Source organism: Canis lupus, chromosome 24, assembly GCF_048164855.1.
Source record: "Canis lupus baileyi chromosome 24, mCanLup2.hap1, whole genome shotgun sequence".
Lineage (NCBI taxonomy): Eukaryota > Metazoa > Chordata > Mammalia > Carnivora > Canidae > Canis > Canis lupus.
The window spans coordinates 28,808,649-28,828,351 of NC_132861.1; the positions used below are offsets into that span (position 1 = coordinate 28,808,649).

Below are 19,703 nucleotides of genomic sequence, written 5' to 3' on the forward strand. Positions count from 1 at the left end.
TACTTCAAATAATAGGAAGTATATTGTAAGGGGACCACCAGGTAATAAGGAATGAAGGGTCTCATCTAAATTGACCAAGGGAGAAAAAAAGACAAATAACTGGGCCTTGCAGGAAGTGAAGGGACGCGAATTGCTCAGAACCAGAGAAACTCCAGCACATCAGCCAGACCTGTGACTATTCCCTCCAATGCCCCACCTTAACAAGCTTTGCCCCTCATGATCTCAGTATTCCTTTTATACACCAACTTGCTGCTTCTGTTGTACAGAATGGTTTCTGGCCTGGATCATTCAAACCACCTGAGTTCAACCAAATTGAGAACACTTTACATTAAGAGTTTGAGAACAGAGATGACAATGACACCCATTCTCTTGGTTGTGATCCCATGACAAGGACCCTGGTTAGCATGGTTAGGACATTCTTCCCATTCCCTGCAGTTCAGGAAGCTATGGCTGAAAGCAGAGGCAGTATGGGTAAGCCTCCTCCAGTCAAAACTTGCCTGCACTGGATGAATATCCAAGAAAAAGTCAAATGTTGGCATATATATGTGACCATCATCTGAACAGAAAGGATACATGGACTACAGCAACATCCTTCATGATCACAGGGCTCAACTTCCAGCTCTTGGCCATCAAGACAGGGCCATCCACATCCAGCAAATTTGCTTTAGTAGAAGCAGGGAATTGTTTTTCATGGATCATTTCTCCATAAAATCCTGTAAAAGGAGTGAGAGTCTATTTACTATTGGATTTGTTACTCTATCTTATTTAGAGGTTGGTACAACATTACTTTCAAGTCCTTGTATTTATGTAAATGAAAACATCCCCAACATCTTATCTTAAACATTATCAGTGTTGTCTTTTGTCCCCAACAATCCATTATGAAACTTTTCAAGCATAAAGTAAAACTGGAAGAATCTTATAGTGAATATCCACCAAAGTTTTACTACACTTGTTCTATCACACATTCACACACCTATCCTCTCTCCGTCCATTAATCCCACGTATGTCGGGTGCATCTCAAAGTAAGTGGCAAGCATCAGAATATGTTCCCTTAAATAGTTCAGCACAAATTCTGTTACCTAAGTTTCAATGTCTGTTAACAGGTTTTTCCATGTCTACACAATAAAATGTAAAATTGTAAGAGTCCACCTCTGAGTTCCCCCAAAACAGGCATTAAACAGCATAACCGAAATGGTGATCAAAATCTATCACACCATTATCACCCCTGAGAGTTTCCTTGTGCCTCTTCCCAATTTGTGCTCCACTCCCCAGAGACAACAGTTGTTCTGATTTTTTCACACCTGGATTTGTTTTGCTCTTCTAGAATTTCATGAGTGGAATCACAGAGTATATGCTTCTTTCCCTGAGCATCATGTTTTCTTGATTAATTCAGGGGACAGCAAACTTTTTCCTAATATCTTTAGGTAGTAAATATTTTAGCCTTTGGGACCATACAGTCTCTTGAAGCTACTGAATTCTGTTGATGTAGCCAGAAAACAGCTCAACAAGAGTTATCATTAAGTGAGGGTGGCTGTTCCAATAAAACTCCATTTACAAACACAGGTAGCCAGCCCATAGGCCATGGTTTGTCAATCCCATTGAATGTTGTTGTATGTGTCAGTAGTTTCTTTTTCCCCACTGCTCAGTATCCCATTGCAGGAATGTGCCACTTTATTTATCCATCTGCCAGGTGCTGATCACTAGGACTGGTTCTAGTTTTTAATTATTATGAATAAAGCCTCTATGAACATTCTTGTGTAAGTGTTTTTGTAAAAAGTAAATACCTAGAAGTGGAATTGCTGGCTCATAGGGTAGGTTTATTTTTACCTTTATTCTAAATACATAAAAAAAAAATAAAACAAAATAGCTACCAGGTATCACTATTACTTTCTTTCTTTTTTTGCCAGAGAGAGATAATTATAACCATGTTCTGTAGAAATTTCTTCTCTCACTGAAACTTTTCTCTCCCTCTTGCCCTTTCCTTACTTTTTTTTTTTTTAATTTATTTATTCATGAGAGACACAGAGAGTCAGAGACATAGGCAGAGGGAGAAGCAGGCTCCATGCAGGGAGCCCAGTGTGGGACTCGATCCTGGGCCTCCAGGACCATGCCCTGGGCTGAAGGCAGGTGCTAAACCGCTGAGCCATTCAGACATCCCCCTTTCCTTACTTCCAAAGGGGGGGGGGTCACCACAAACAGAACTTTTAAAACATTCTTTACCTCTATAATCTGGCTGCTTCTTCCTATTTCCTAGCTCAAACTGCCAAGAGGAAGACTGACTAGTTCAGCTCATCACCATCATCCCATGCTTGGCCGGCTTTTTATGGTGGTATGCACCAGTGGGTGTTTGTTTGTTATGGAGTGGCTACATACCTCATCCAATAAGTTCTGGCCTGGCAAAGTGGTTCAGAGATGAAAGATGGGGCTTCTATAAAGGAAACAACCCAGGGCTGCCACTCCTAGCTGAGCAATTTCCCATAGCAAGGATGGTAAATGTGGCTGGTGTCTTAACTGACATATAAATATAACAATTAATAAGTTCCCCTAAACTTACATTGTTCTCAATTTTTCATCTCACATCTTAGGCTGCAAGACACTTTGGAATATAAACATTTACATAAAATTGGTAACATTTCCTTCTAGACTCCCTAGAAACTATATTACTGGGTGTAAATATCTGACATCAACAATTTTCCCACTTTGGCATAAACATTACTTGCAGGGCTCAGTAAAACACACAGGGCTGGGACCCATCCTAGAGTTTCTGTTTCAGGAGATCTAGTGTGGAGCATGAGAATTTGCATTTCTAACAAGTTCCCAGGTGATGCTGACATGGGAAGAGGATTTTTTCTTTCCTTCTGATGCTTTTATAGCACTCTGCGCCACTTTAAAATATTTAACACAATCTGGGATCCCTGAGTGGCTCAGCAGGTTTAGCACCTGCCTTTGGCCCAGGGCATGGTCCTGGAGTCCCAGGATCGGGTCCCAGGTAAGGCTCCCTGAATGGAGCCTGCTTCTTCCTCTGCCTGTGTCTCTGCCTCTCTTGCTCTCTCTCTGTGTCTCTCCTGAATAAATAAATAAAAATTAAATTAAAAAAATATTTAACACAATCTGCCTTGCCTGAGAATTAAGTTTGTCCATATTCATTTCCTCCCTAGAACAGGAGCTCCATAGGTTCTGTATTGTTTATTGTTCTGTACTGTATTGTTTATTTTTGTATGCTCTAAAGTGCTAAGCAAGAATAGTGTTAAAAACAAAAAAGCTTGTTATGTTGTTAATCTGCCACCTAATTTCCTTGTTATTGTCTTCTTGTGGTATTAATGCTGTCCCAAGTTCCCCCAATTTTATTTGCAGACACTTAAAACTAGTTGCCACTTAAATTTTGTTTGCTTGCTTCAATTTCTGATAAGCAATAGCTGTAATTTTACATTCCTGGATTTTACACCCCCTCTTGTCATTAAGTACCCTTGATTTACATTTCCCTTGGCATGGGTGATAGTGGAAGGAGGTTGTGAGTGAAGATAGGATGGCTTGGATTAACTTAAACAGTGCCAAAAAGGTCTAAGCTAAGACCTTAAAATTAAATTTTATCATTAGCATCCTTGAAATAAAAATGAGATATTTATAAAAGACTTTGAAAGTAGTAAAGCCCTCTCTAAATTATGGAATTTTAAAAATGATTTATTTATTTATATATTTATTTATTTGAGAGAGAGAAAGAGACAGAGAGAGAGAGACAGAGAAGCAGGCTCCCCACTGAGCAGAAAGCCTGTGGCAAGGCTCAATCCTAAGACCCTGAGATCATGACCTGAGCCAAAGGCAGATGCTTAACCAACTGAGCCATGTGTCACTGTGACACTGAGCAGGTGTCCCTAAATTATCAAACTTTTAATATGACACCCTAGGTCATATAATTTACAGAGGAGAGGAAAACATTTTGAAAGTAACTTGCCCAACACTATCCCTGTCACAGATCACAGAGATAAAACTCAAGACATACTTAGAACACTTGAACCAAAATGCAGAAACTAAAAAAATGGATAAATGGCACATTCACACCAAAGTTAGGAGAGTCCCCGTGAGTTTGTATTACAGGAACTGGAAAGGTTCCTTTGACTCAGATTTGCAGTATTTCCACACCCAACAGAATAAAGGCAAAATGTTTTGAATGAACTGACCCTAATTGCCTCACAACATCTTTAAGTGGGAATCTTCCTCTCTGGTTTATTTCACCTGATCCTACAACCTCCTTCATCCAAGGTATGTTATCTAAAACAGGACCTACAATCCACTTCCTAGATTTGTTTTTGGTAGAAGGTCAATGCACCAAGGAAAGAACCTGTTTGCAATTATGTATATGAAATGCTCACTATCTTTAAAAAATAAAAAAAAAGATTTGAGAGAGAGAGAGAGCACATGCTCACAAGTGGGGGAGGGGCAGAGAGAGAAGGAAAGAGAATATCTTCAGTAGACTCCCCAGTGAGCACGGAGCCCAATGAAAGGCTCAATCCCAGGGCCAAGAGATCATGACCTGAGCTGAAACCAACATTAGGCTGCTCAACTGATTGAGCTACCCAGGCACTCCACTTACCATCTTTTTTCACAAAGTTTTCCCAGCTTGATAGGATGAAGCTTGTCCTCTACTAGATTTCTCAAAAAAGGATCATGAGTTGTGGTATGTTTAAAACTGGTTTTCTACAGACTTGACACTTGATGGATAACTAGGCTGGATATAAAATTCTTGATTCATATTTTCTTTCGTTGAGTTTCTTAAAAATTGCTGCTCTGTGGTTGCCTTGCTTTCTACATTGACATTGAGAGGTCTGATGACCTAATTCTTTTGCCCTTATTAAAAAAAATTAATTATGTCCATTAATTAATGTTCAATAATTTTATATTATGTATATATTACATATTTATTATAATGTCCAATGATTTTATTATTTCACTTAGGGATTTTTCTCTGTAAGAAAATCTAATAATTTTGCTAGAATATGTCTTGGAGTTGATTGTTGTAGCTCAATTTTCCCAAGTACTTGATGGACTTTTAAAATATGAAGAATCAGATCCTCTTTTATTTCTGGAGAGTTTTCTTGAGTAATAGTCTCTTCCATTTCAACAGTTATCTGGCACTGATTAAACTTTTTATTATTTCATTTTCACTCTCTCAGTTGTTTGCTTAGCTTTCTTCAATATCTCCTATTAACTTTTAATTTGAATATATTCCTTTGGACACCTTGTAATTTTGTCCTCATTTCTGATATGCTTTTGCTATTTTACTTCCATTTCCTTCCTGTGTTCAATCAATTTGCATTTAATTTCTTCCTGTTTTGTGTGTGTGTGTGTGTGTGTGTGTGTGCATTTCTGTTAGTCTGAATTTCTGACTCAAACTTGTTTTGTCCCCTCCACATCACCAAGTAATTAATTTGATATGGAATTTTATCTACAGTTTTCTTCTTCTTTTTTTTTTCTATAGTTTTCTTCTGTTTTTGGTTGTTTTTGCAGGTGTAGATTTTCATCAGCTGAAATGTTTCCATTTTCACTTTCTGTTTTCTTCTTATAGAAGCCTCATATAGGGGCACCGGGGTGGTTCAGTGGTTGAGCACCTGCCTTTGGCTCGGGTCGTGATCCTGGGGTCCTGAGATCGAGGACCTCAGGATAATAATGATTACTATTATTCATGAATGAATAAATAAACAATAAAAAATCTTTTTTTAAAAAAAGAAACCTTGTATAGATGAAGACTATTTTTGTTTATTAATTTCATGGACAGGCTCTTCATTAAGAGGTAGTTTTTTTTTTAAGATTTTATTTTATTTTTGAGAGACACACAGAGAGAGGCAGAGACATAGGCAGAGGGACAAACAGGATACCCGCGGAAAGCTTGATGTAAGACTTCTACTTCAAGAGCACTACCTGATCTCAGTGTGGCAAAGTGCCCTTTCGAATGGTGGTTCTCTTTTTAGGTGTGTGGAGTGGAAAATTGGAGAAAAAAATACCTGTTCCTTAATTCTTTCAAATTCTCTTTTATCTTGCAGGACTCTAAATTCCCTCCACTTACTCTTTTTTTATTTTTTTTTTTATTATTATTTTTTTTAATCACCTAGTCTACAAAGAGACTTTCAGACACAATTAAATTGGTTCATTGCTACATAGAATCATCAGTATTCATACTTGATCTCTGGCTGCTTTCAACATTATTGACCACTTCATCATTCTCTTAAATATTTCCCCCCTGCTTTTCTTCTTACTTCTGACGCAACACCTTCCATCTCTCCTAGGAGTCTTCCTTCTCTTCTCACCATTAAATGTTAGACTTCCTTAAAGCCTGGCCTTTTGCTGTTCTCATTCCATATTCCTTCTGGATGCACACTTCACTGTCCATGGCTTTATTTAATGTCGAATTTGCATGATTCTCAGCTTTTATCTCTAGCCCAAACTTGTCCCCTGAGCTCTAGACTCCTATGTCTAACTGATGATGCTCATACTCAAAGACATCTCAATCATATCATGTCTGAAACTTAGTTTGTTTTATCCCTTATGTCCAAATGCCACCATTTCAGTTACAGAAATTTTGAGATTCTTGACAACTTTCTTAACTCCCAAATATCCAGGTTATCATCAATTTCTATTGACCTTACCTTCTAAAAGTCTTTTGAATATAAAAAAACAACTAATCATCACTTTTACAACCACCTTCATTTTTCACCTTAACTACAATTGCCTGCTATTTGGATTCCCTATAAATACCTTTCCGCCTTCAATATGTTCTGTTCATACAACAAACCATAGGGAGCTTTTAGAAACTATAATGTGTATTACTCCCCTGCTTAAAAAGTTTTCAATGGCTTCCCATAGTTCTTGAGATAAAGATCCAAATCCTAATTATGATCCACAAGGCCTTATAAGAACTGGCCCCTTACTCAATTATGTGGCCTTACTTTCCCTTGCTCTGCATTCAGCCACATCAAGCCTTGGAATAGGCCATGGTTTAATTCACTTCTCACTTTCTTTCTTTTTTCCAAGGATGATGGTATATAATATCACTTTATTTCACAGGGCAGAGGTTATATAACTGGACACTACGTGAAGCATTAGAAGCCAACTGATACATATGTTCAGGGCAGGCCGCAGAGATGTTCCTCTTCTTCTAGAAGTGCTGTTTTTTATTGTGGCTTATGGCAACCATGCAACATGCAGAGGATGACCCTGGAGGCCACATGGGGCAAGCTGTTTTGTCCTAACTCTCCTCCTCCAAATATACATTCTTTAGCCAGTCAGGGACTTTTATAAAAAGCCTTGTGGTTTTCATGAAAACAAAACAAAACAAAACAAAACAAAACAAAACAAAAAAAACTACTACGCATTATAGCTTTTGCCCCAAATCACCACAAAACTTGAACTATTAAAGGGTTAAATAACCCTTTAAAAGCCGACAGAAGAAAGGAACCTATTGTGAAACTGTCCCTTGAATATTATTTCCTCACAGTTAGACATGGTGAGAAAGCACATTCTTCTGGATTAATAATGAAGGTTTACAAAGCAGAGAAAAGCTGTGTGGGCTTTGCCTGGCTGGCTCTCCCCTCAGGAGCCCTAAACATCATCTTCTGTTGCTTTTCCTGATATGAGAGGCTTTTCACATCTTGGAGAGCCCGATGTCATAGGTGACCATGTTGAAGTTGTCCCAGGGTAAGAGTTTCTTCTCCAGGCGGTTATAATCAAGCATGCTGCTGTACTTGTAGCGGTTCTTGAATGGGATGGGATGGTCAGGGCCTTGCTGTGCCCCATGCCTGTGTCATAGACAAAGCTGATGGTGGCATCAGGTGATAAGTAGCTGCTGACAGTGTACAAGTAGCCACAGATGAGGAAGGCATTGGTTTTTGACTGCTCATGGATATTAGTCTCTCAGGTTTGTTCAAGTTCCAGACTCTCTGGGTTCAGTTTGGAGAGGATAATGGCACCTTTGGCTTCCTGGCCACTGTACACTTCTCACTTCCTTGTGGAAGCTTTCTTGAATTTTCCTAAATCCCCTCTTATATTCTATCCTAGCTTCATGTCTTTCTCTTTCCAGTATTTATCTCAGGTCTAGTTTTATATTTATGTATGTAGTTATTTGATTCATGTCTATCTTCTCTGCAAACACAAAAGGGTAAGGGTCATGACTGTTTTTGTTCACCTTTGTAACTCAAGCAGAAAGCACAATGTCTGAAACAAACATTTGTTGAAATAATCATTCTAACTTTTACTTCCTTTAAAATTATAACAGTGCTTTATTGAATACTGTATTGAATGCTTTCTATGTGTCAGATGCCATTTTAAGCACTTGACATATATCAAATCATCTCATTCTTCCTCTTTATAGAGGAATGGGGAGGTAATGTAATCTGCTCAGAGACACAGCAGGTTACCAGCTAGTGACAGAACTAAGATTTGAACCCAGGAAGTCTGGCTTCAGAATCCAACTTCTTAAATATTATGATATTATATTCTTTTTAATGCTCATATCACTGACTTATGCTTTTCTTTTCTTTTCTTTTCTTTTTAGGTTTTTTATTTATTCATGAAAGACACAGAGAGAAAGGCAGAGACACAGGCAGAGGGAGAAGCAGGCTCCATGCAAGGAGCCTGATGTGGGACTAGATCCCGGGACTCCAGGATCATGCCCTGAGCCAAAGGCAGACGCTTAACAGCTGAGCCACCCAGGCGTCCCAAGTTATGCTTTTCTGATTAGAGTAATTTTATGAGAGTCTTTCAGACCTGGAATAATCTCAGTGATCATCCTTTTTTCATAGATTGGATCAGTGATATCAAAAGAAGTGAAATATTTGCCCTCCCCACCTGACTTGCCCAAGATCACACTGTAAGCTGGTAGTAGAATTTAGACTCTGTCATGTTTTCTGCTTTTTTCCTTGCCTTATATCAGCCTGGTGCCTCTTAGGAATGAGCTAAGATTAACTGGAAAGATTCAGTTCTATTTTATAGACAAAAATTTTAGTGATATACCTGACATATAGTATACAGATGTAGTACAACGTGTGAGAATTCTTTTTTGCAACTGTACAGAATGTGTAACTAGCTTTTATAATTGTGTGTGTGTGTGGAGTGGGGCAGCGGGGGTGGGTGCTGATTGTGATTCGCTAGAGCTAAAGAAACAGGGAATATAAAAAATAGTGAAAGGGGTTATAGGAGAAAGGAGAGAAAATGAGTGGGAAAAATCAGAGAGGGTGACAAAACATGAGAGACTCCTAACTCTAGGAAATGAACAAGGTGTAGCCAAAGGGGAGGTAGGTTGGGGGATGGGGTGACTGGGTGACAGGCACTGTGGGGGGCACTTGACGATGAGCACTGGGTTTTATACTATATGTTGGCAAATCGAACTTCAATAAAAAATATACATTAAAAAAAAGCTAAAGAATTAACAATCATCTGTCTCTTATCTTGGTCTTTGATTGCCTGAAGGAAAGGACTAGGATGGATCCAGGTTCAGTTCTTTAAAGTATATTGAAAGTGTTTGTCACCTTTACCTAAAGGTGTTTTTCATCAAGTACTTTGCTTGAACAGAAGAAAAAAAATATACTTTAACCCTGAGTTCATTTATACCTTTGGTTGTTTGATGGCCTGTGCACAAAGTAAGGTCTGTGGATCATCAGCACCCACATTCTTGGAAGGTTGTTAGATATGCAGAATTTCTGGCCCTATCCCAGACCTGTTGAACCAGAAACTGCATTTTAATAAGATCCTCAGATGATTCACATGCACATTAAAGGTTGAGAAGTACTGCTCTTAGAGGGTCTGCCAAGAAAGAGACTGAAGAATAAGACTGTCTTATACTGAATCACCTTACTTTTACAAGCATAATATTCACTCTCAGCTGACAATTTAAAACATATAAATAGGATTCTATATATTATTTTTTTAAATTCCAAACTTGACAATAGTTTTTTCAATAGATAATCCTCATTGATATTTCACAAACACAAGAAATGCTGGAATTGGAACAAACCTTGGAATCCATTAGTCTATCCTGCCTTCACTCAAATGGATAATACCTTCTATAGGATTCCTTTGTGGCCTCTGACTGAACATTTCTTGGAAAGGCAGAATCTCACCAGATCACAAGGCATAACCATTCCTTGCCATTCACTGCTACACTTAACAATCTTAGTTTAGTTTTGACCACCTATCGCCCGGACCACGGAAACAGTATTAAAAAGTTGTCTCAATCTTTCTAATTATCCAAGAGACAGAACCATCTTCTGCAGTCACATACCAACATCTGTGGTGCTTGAAAATTCTGACTTCCTTATCAATTCACTACTGTCCACTCTTATGTAACTACCTTCTGTTTTCTCCGGTCTCATCAAACAGATCAGCTAATTACCCAAAGACTTGGGTAATCCTGCCTTTCGAATTTTGTGCAAGTCCAACTTCCCACTTAAATCCTGTTCTCCGTGTCACAACTTACGGGGTCCCAGACTTAGCTATAAAAATTCCATTAATTTTGCATCTCCTCACTCCCCTCAGCTCCTGGATATTCACTGATAGAGGTAACTATTCTTTTGTGTTTCTTTTTTCTGATTTTTATGAAACTAGAGAAGTTAACCCTGTTTGTCAAGACTCCTAGTTAAAGGGCAGATTCATCTAGAACAGGAGTCTAGTCCTTCATACAGCTTCTCATGGCACCTGGCTGCTCTCTTTATGTTCTACTTAGGAGGGGAAAGCCTTCTTTATTTTATTTTTATTTATTCATGATAGACATAGAGAGAGGAGGGGTGGGCAGAGACACAGGCAGAGGGAGAAGCAGGCTCCGTGCGGGGAGCCAGACGCGGGACTCGATCTCGGGGACACCAGGATCGCGCCCTGGGCCAAAGGCAGGCGCCGAACCGCTGAGCCATCCCCGAAAGCCTTCTATCTATACCATCACCTGAAGTTCCGCGGGAGGGCCACCTGTGCAAAAACACATCCTTCCTAACTGCCTAAGAGTCTCATCGCCAGAATCTCATTGGCGCTCCCCTGGAGACTGAGACACTGCAGGTAAAAGTCACAGACGGCTGCAGAGCCCCTATCATCTTCAAATTATTTTGCTAGGTATTGGTGTGGATACAGACAGAATTATGATAAAGGCAAAGCTCAGAGCAACTTAGTCTTGCTGAAGACATCATGTTACAAAGAGACAAAAATTTTGGCCACATTTAGTTCTCCCCCTAAGTTGGGATCCCATAGATAGGTGCTTAGGTATCTGCTTTACCTACCTACCCCAGAGGGTAGAAGTAGGACATTATGAAAAGACACCGTAGTGCAAGGTCTTCCCCTCCAGGTGAGTTTCTCAAACTCCTCAAATGCACGGACCGCCCTAACTTCTGTTGTTTACGTATTTCTTGTGAGCTAACAGAGGGCAGGGATCATGTTTATTTCCAGAAAGCACCGTGCTTGGCATTTAGTAATCAACAGAGAACGGCACAGGTAACCCTCCGGGCGCTCGCCCCGGGGCACTCACGGCCAAGCCGCACAGGACCCCCGCCCCGCCCCGCCCCGCCGCCCTCCGACCCGCGCCCCAGAGCGGCTGCGCTCGCGCACCTCCCCAACTCCTTCGCCCCGCCCACTCGCCGCCACGTGGTCGAGGGCCGGTCGCACCTCGACTACGTCACCAGCACGCGCCCGGCCGCCGCGGTCCACCTGGTCTGCCGGCCCCGCGCTTCTCGCTTCTCCGCGAGCCGGCTGCTCGGTAGCCGCCACCGCTCAGGTCCGGAGGCTCGCGGCGTTCCAGGCTGTCGACATGTCGATGCTGGCTGAGCGTGAGTGGAGGGCGCGAGGCTGAAGGTTCCAGGCGACGCCCCCGGGGCGGGCTGAGGGGCGCGGGGATGCGGGTCGCCGGCGCGCGGCGGGGCGGGAGGACGCCCCCTCGGGGGGTGGGGGGGGCGGGGGGACGGGGAAGCCCAGGTCGGCTCGGCTCGCCCCGCCTGCCGCGGAGATTTCCAACGCAGCCTTCCCGGGAAGTTAGCTACCGGTCGGCTAGTGAAAGAGACCGAGTGTCCACGTGGGACTCCTGTCCTTGCGCTCAGATCGGGCACGCGCGCGCGGTGGGTCGACCGGGAGCCCGGACGCCGGCCGAGCAAACCCTGAGCTGTTCTCTCACTTCTCCGGGCCTCAGCTGCTTCTGCTTACGAAGAGGCGGTTGTGGGGGGTCCCCGGGTGGCGCAGCGGTTTGGCGCCGCCTTCGGCCCAAGGCGCGATCCTGGAGACCCGGGATCGAGTCCCGCGTCGGGCTCCCTGCGTGGAGCCTGCTTCTCCCTCTGCCTGTGTCTCTGCCTCTCTCTATCATGAATAAATAAATAAATAAATAATCTTTTTTAAAAAAAGCAGGCGGTTGGGCCAGCAGAATCTCTTCAGGCCGTGAAATCCTGCTCTCGAAGACATCAAACGCAAGAAGTTAGCCTTTTTTTTTTTCTTTTTTCTTTTTTTTTTAAGAGGATGCAGGACCAACGAGTGATTCTGAGTAAGACTGGCCGTTCGGACTTAGCTGGAATTGTTAACATTCTTGCACGACAGAAGTGTTGGCTGCAACGCCGCAGCTCGCTTCAGTTTGACTGTTGTCTTCACTTCGTGAAGTTCCTGAATTCATTCTCTCTCTCTCTCTCTCTCTCTCTCTCTCTCTCTCTCTCTCTGAGAGGCTGTTTGACTTTTTCGGGACGTATCTAACTAAAAGTTGCCTGTCACCAGATGGCAGTCGAGCTTTGCTCAAGAAAAGCCGGCCCATCACTTTTTTTCAAAGTGCGTAATGGGCAATGAACAGAAACAGCTTGTTTAACAGACCAACAGCAATCACACAGGGGTTCAATGAAATAAATGCTGTCAGCATCCTCTTATCTAAGAAAGTGGAAGAATGGGAGCCCAAAACACAAGGAGGAAGGCACCGTTCCCTTTTTACAGCAGTTGAAATCCAGGTTCAGAAGAAAATAATTTGTCCCGAGTCTTTGAGCTAGAAAGTGACAAATTTGATCTAGTTATCTCTGTGTCTTTACCTTTTTTTTTGGTCACTGGGCCAGCGGTTTATTGTTTTAAAACAGAGACTTCTGGAAAAGAATATGTTTTAGACGGACTCGGCGCTGTTTCTTCATTTGTGGAACTAGGGCTGCTAGGATCTTTTCTGGTTTTAATATTCTCTGATATATGATTATTTCAGCATACACATTGGCCCTGGCTCTGCTGTTCATTTTTGTCTCTTCCATGATCAGTTTCTTCCAGGATATTAAAAAACTTCTTTATTATCTTCATTACTAGATTGGCTTTTAAAAAAAATCCGTGAGATAGTGAACATGAAATGTTTCAAAATATGAAATGCTTATTATAAAGGTGTGAAATGCTGTTTGTAGGCATCAGTAATTCAAATTGCATGATTTCAAGGGAATATTTTCAGTTCCTCTCTCCGCACTGTGACTCCAAATTTTCAAATCTTCGCCATGACAATATATATTTTGTGTTGTCTTTTAAAATAACTTGCTGTTTGTCTTTGGCATCCCTTGTGATTAGATGTTCTTATTTTAATAAGACTGGTGTTCTTGGGGCACCTGGGTGACTCAGTCGGCTAAGCGGCTGCCTTTGGCTCAAGTCATTATTCCAGGGTCCTGTTGTTTGAGCCCTGCTGGGCTCCTTGCTCAGTGGGGAGTTGGCTTCTCCTCTCTGCCACTCCCCCTGCTTGTGCTCTTTTCGCGCTCTCTCGCTCTTTCAAATAAATAAAATCTTAAAAAAATACTAAACAAAAGATTGGTGTTCTTAATTTATTTTAGTTTTTTAAAGATTTATTTATTCGGCAGAGAGAGAGAGCATGCGAGCACGAACAAGCGAGGTAGGGGTTGGAGGGCAAAGGGGGAGGGAGAAAATCTCAAGCTGACTCCCTGCTGAGTGTGGAGTGCAAATCTCGAATCCTGAGATCATAACCTGAGCCAAAACCAACTGATGCTCAACCAACTGAGCCACCCAGGTGCCCCAGGATTGCTGTTCTTATTTTAGAAATAAGAAAATAGGAGCAAAGAAAAATGCTAGTCTCATAATTTCACTTCCTAGCAATTATTTTTTTCTTCTAGTTTATAAAATTGGGGTAATTCTGTAGGTACAGTCTCCCCCCACTTAACATTAGTGAACATTTTCAATTCATTAAACATGCTGTTTCCTCTGTTTTCCTTTGCCATGTTGACTATATTTTGTTTTATTTTCGCCATAGGCACTTATCCTGTTTTTAAAATCGAATAGTTCTCTTTTGGTGTCTCAAAAATATTTTTTATTAGTATTTCCGTAATTATCAAGTGTTATTTTATTGAGTCTCCCTTATGTAAGACAAGGAATCTAGCTTAGATAAACCTCCCCCTATGTAAGACAAGAATTTACTCACTTCCCAGTCATTACGTTATTTGGAATTTTAGACACGGATTTTTATCAAGTTACTACTTTTTTCATAGATTCTTTTCTTTTTAAGACCATTTTTGGATACTTCCAATCATGTTTGTAGTCAAATCACACTATAATTAATGGATTATAATAATGCTCATTGCATTAAGATTTTGTACTGCAGTTTCCTTTAGTTTGATTATTGTCTTGAATTTTTAAATAGGAATACATGGTACATGGATGGTATATTTTGAGCTCTTGAATATCTCAAGACAAAAAGACAAAACTGTTCCTGGCTCTTAGGACTCCACATACCTTTCAGAGTAAGCTGAATCCTGGCATAAACCAGGTGGTATTAGGCATGGAGTGATTGAAAAATGAAATCTCTTACAGCTCTTGTAAGGAGGGTTGTTTATTGGGGTTACCCCAAAAGTGTCCTGATGGAACCATCTACAGTTAGGTCTCCGCATAGGGGGAGTCCCTGCTAGAGAATAAATACATCATCCCAAGTAGTGATTCTGCAAATTCAGGGTACTCTCCCCTGAGGCCCACGTCTGTCACTTATACTGCTGTTCCACATAGTGTCAGGCATCCCAAGACCACCCCAGATTCAGTGATTTGCTCAGATTCAGGACATATGACTCAGCAGAAAGTTGTACTCATGGCTAAGATTTATTACAGCTACAGGATGCAGAACAAAATCAGCAAGTGGAAAAGATACATGGAGCAAAGTCCAAGGCAAACCAGACACAAGCTTCCAGAGTCTTCTCGGTGAAGTCAGATAGGACATTCTTCATTACCCCAGTACAAGTTGTGACAACACTTGTGAAGTGTTGCAAACCAGGGAAGTTTGTTAGGGACTGCTGTTATGTTTACTGGAGGCTGGTCTTTAGGCAGGCTCTGCTTGGCATATACCAAAATTCCTGACTCCCAGAAGGAAAACCGAATATTCAGTATAAACCATATTGTTTATATAAACAGGCATAGTGAACCCTTCATCAATTCTGAGAATGCTAGGAACCTTCCTGAAACCCAAGTTCCCAGCCAAGTTGCTAACCTTGTAAGCAAGCCTTCCGAACACTAGCAGGGAGGCCTGCAATGCTCCATTCTGCACATAGGGTTAGCAAAGCTGAATAACTGGAATAAGAATAACAACACATTATGTAAATGTTGATCCAATCTGCACAGACCAGTGACAGTCTTTTTCTTGCCAGGATTTCTCAAACCTGGAAACTTCTACAGCATAGAGCCAGAAAGTGTTTCAGGAAAGTAAGGTTCTGATTAAATAAATTTGGGAAACATGGCATGCCTACTTGCCCTAGGAGGATCTACATGTCTGAGTAGTAAAGATTCTGGGAAAGTCTCTAATATGGAATACTATTAAATTTCATTTCACCCATTGTTGCCCTTTTTTATTTAAAGGGAGGGCACCGCTCCCCCTCCATTTAACATCCTTATTGAGGAAGCCCTATCCTACCCCATTGGTTGAGGATATCTGACATTTCTGCCGGAACTGACCTTGGGGGTCTTTTGTATAAGCACTATTTATTATCTGCTGCGTACACATATGTAACATAAACTGTTAGAGTTTTTATTGCAAGGGGTGGCCTCATTCATTCTCAGAAATGTTTAAGCCCTATTCAGAACCCCCTGGCAAGCACTACTTACTGTATGGAGGCATGAATTCTGATATACCAGTAAGCAGCCTTATGGAGAGAACACTGGTTAACGAGGCTTTGATCTAGTATGTTGTTTATTAGCAGAGGGAGCGTTAAGCTGTATATTTGCTAAGATAGTAAAGTAGTAACTTAGGGATGCCTGGGGGGCTCCGCGGTTGAAAGTCTGCCTCTGCTCACAGGATCCAGGATCAAATCCCACATTGGGCTCCCTTTGGGGGGCTTGCTTCTTCTGCCTGTGTCTCTGCCTCCCTGTCTGTATCTCTCATGAATAAATAAATAAATAAATAAATAAATAAATAAATGTTAACCAAAAAAAGTAACTTAGCCATGGTTAGCACTTTTGGGTCACATTTTTCCTGCAAAACTGTAGATTTGAGCCCAACTTGTTTTGCTTTATAAGTAGCCTTTTTCTGCATGCTTGTAAAAGGTTTACTTATTTTTGCTAGGATGTATGTAGTTTGGGTCTCTTTATTGATTTTACGTGGAGTAAAATTAGCCCTCTGACTGGAAGTTGTGTTATTTTTACATTATGTTGTGAAGGTGTGAGGGTGATCTGGCTGTGACATCTGTTACTCCATTGATTGCCAGGGTTGATTGGGCTGATCTAGGCGGGAGTCCCCTTCCTCACTGCTCCATGTTTGCCTCTCCTGAAACTGCATGCTAGGTTGAAGAGGACGACCTTCCTCAATACAGGAGGGATAAGGAGGACCTTTCTTTGGTCAAGGGTATATGAATGGCTACGCTTCCCCGCTAGAACCTTTAAACAAGCTTTCAAGGTCCATTTGTAGGAGGATGTAGGGTAGTCCAGCTTCTAAGATTCCAGACACATCTAAGTGAGGTGCTGTATGTATCAGCTACCTTTCTTTCTTTTTTTTTTTTTTTTAATTTTTATTTATTTATTTATGATAGTCACAGAGAGAGAGAGAGAGAGAGGCAGAGACATAGGCAGAGGGAGAAGCAGGCTCCGTGCACCGGGAGCCCGACGTGGGATTTGATCCCGGGTCTCCAGGATCGCGCCCTGGGCCAAAGGCAGGCGCTAAACCGCTGCGCCACCCAGGGATCCCCTCAGCTACCTTTCTTAAAGAAAGAAGGGAGGGGAGGAGGGAGGATGAAATTACAAGACTGTTGTTGATAGTGAGACACTGCGCTTTGGTTGTTGCAGTAGGTGAATAATAATGAGGACCTCCAAATTTCTTACTTGGCCATAATTAACTTTGAGGCTTTGTGTTCTTGTTCTATGAACTTTTGAGGTTCTGTATCTCTGGTCATTTTCCTTGAAACTACAGTTATAAATTTGAGTTCCTAATGGTCAGTTATTGATATGCATTTAAAAAATACTTAATATGAAGGAATTCAAAGCAGTTCCCTTAATTATTTTCCTTCCTTCCTTTCTTCTTTTTTCATTTCTTCTCTTTCTAACTCAGTCATACCTCCATTTACATGTTTACTGAGTACCTGCTATGGGCACAGTATTTTCTGTTTCTTGAGGAATAAAAAAGAAAAACACACAAATATGAGCCATAAGGAAATGATGGTCTAATAGAAAACAGAAGAGATGGATATAAAAGCCACAATACAAAGAATGTGAGTTAAATGCCAGAAAAGCAGCAGTTAATTTTTTCTGGAAGTTCAGAGAAAGGGGCATGTGGCTTTAGGGCATTTTAGTGACGAGGGATGGTATCACAAGTGTCTGTCGATCACAGATAGGGAGGGTATAGTTGGCTCTCCTCAAGATCATAATGACTGTGGATTAAGAATATAAGCTTTGACGTCATTTGAACCTTGCTTTGTATGGAGGCTCCGAGTTTTGCTTGGGGGCATTAGACACATTTCTTTAAATCTCAGATTTTTCTTGTCTGAAAAATGGAGATCAGGATGTCCATCCTCATTGGGTTACTGCAAATTGAGTACAACGTATGGATAGCATTTGGTATGTGACGTATGGGAAGGAAAGCTGTAGTCTCTGCTGTTGCTACTGGTGATGGTGACGCCTGTGTTGACAGGTGCTTTCAATTTCTACCTTTAGTTGAGTGTGGAAGGCCAGGTGATGGTAGATCATTTATTTTTGTTTGTCACATATGGAGGGAACATTGTTATTCTTATCTTAGGCCAATTTGTATATTGAGAATATACAGTTGGGAAAGCCAGGGTAAGTGATCCAGTCTTATGATATTTCATCAAATGTTGAATCCAGTATCTGTATGTAATAAAACATATTGTTTGTCACATTTTTTGCAAGTATATGTGTACATATTAGGTCTCCTGTATATTTGTGTAGTATTTTCCAGGTTTGAAAGATGAGTTGCCGATGAGATACTTTGTTATTTACAGGTCGGAGGAAGCAGAAGTGGGCTGTGGATCCAAGAAACACTGCGTGGAGCAATGATGATTCCAAGTTTGGCCAGAGGATGCTAGAAAAAATGGGGTGGTCTAAAGGAAAGGTATGTTGGAGAAGAGCAAAAGAAATTGGAGCAAAAAAAAGAGGCAAATCAGGAGGAGGACACATCTTTCTTTGGAGACTGGGAGAAATTTGTATTTTAGATAAATAAGTTATTTTGGAGAAATAACTGAATTTAATGATAAAGTTAGAATTGAACAGGAAAGTCAATTCTCTTTATCATTTAAACTGCCGTGATTGGCATCTTTCATAAATTGTACCTATTAATTAGCTGCACTTAGAATCATACTTAACCTTCAGTGTTTTATGTTGCTAAGAGTAATTTTGTTCCCCTTTACAGCTTAGAATACACATTTTCTTGTTTTCCTCACACTCCATTTATTCTTGACTGAAATATGATTTCTACTGTTATCTTTGTGTTTAAATGGTTCCTTTGAAGGACTTTACTGATCTTGTTGACAAATCCAGTAGCTCCTCTTTTTGTTCTCATGTTATTCAGTCCCTTAGCAGATTGGACATAATTGACTACTCTACTCTTGAAATACTTCTGTCTTGGCTTCCGCAATACTGCCCTCCCATCTGTTTTTTCCTTTTGCCTCACTGGCCACTCCTGAATGTGTTGTTGGCTCTTCCTCCTCCAGGCTTTTGAGCTTTGGAGCTCCTCAGGGTTCAGCCTGGGCTTTTTTTGTGGTCTGCTCAGGTGAGCACTTTCATTCCATACCATGCTTTGAATTTTCTAAATTCTGAGAGCTGTCCCTTTTCTTTTTCTTTTTTTTTTCTTTCTTTTCTTTTCTTTTCTTTTCTTTTCTTTTTTCTTTTCTTTTTTCTTTTCTTTTCTTTTCTTTTCTTTTTTCTTTTTTTTCTGTCCCTTTTCTATACGTGGTCCAGATCTGTCCTCTGAGTTTCACATTTGTAAATTCACCAGCCTAGCTTGACATTTCCACTTGAGTAAGCACCTCAAGTTTATCATTTTTGTTATAAAACTCTTGATCCACCCCCCCCTCCCTTCAATCTTTTGCTTCTCAAGTCTTCCCCGTTTGTGCAAATGGTCATGCTTGGTTCCTCTAGCTCTCTCACTTCTCGCCTCCCCAGTCATTACTTCTCCCTCCCCAGGGCCCTGTCCTGGGCTACATAACATCATCGCTGGCCCCAGTCACTGCTGCAGCCTCACAGCTGCTTCCCTCCCCTCCTTCTGTTCTTCCTCTGGGCCATTTGCCAAACAACAGCCACAATACCCTTTA

The 19,703-nt window shown here is 41.0% G+C and overlaps 1 protein-coding gene and 1 long non-coding RNA gene across 2 annotated transcripts in view; one reads left to right on the forward strand and one right to left on the reverse strand.

The window, feature by feature from the left end:
- Positions 1–302: 302 nt before the first annotated feature.
- On the reverse strand, positions 303–11,435 carry LOC140616469 (uncharacterized). Its single transcript, XR_012016942.1, has 2 exons — positions 11,253–11,435; positions 303–713 (listed from the first exon to the last, which is right to left on the reverse strand). It is a non-coding gene; the product is annotated as an uncharacterized lncRNA (long non-coding RNA).
- A 178-nt stretch (positions 11,436–11,613) lies between these two features.
- Positions 11,614–19,703, forward strand: part of PINX1 (PIN2 (TERF1) interacting telomerase inhibitor 1) — a 92,215-nt gene continuing 84,125 nt past the window's right edge. The window contains exons 1-2 of the mRNA XM_072796070.1: positions 11,614–11,795; positions 18,396–18,505. Of these exons, the coding sequence (XP_072652171.1) occupies positions 11,777–11,795; positions 18,396–18,505 (129 nt within the window). The 5' untranslated portion in view covers positions 11,614–11,776. The remainder of the gene's footprint in view (positions 11,796–18,395; positions 18,506–19,703) is intronic.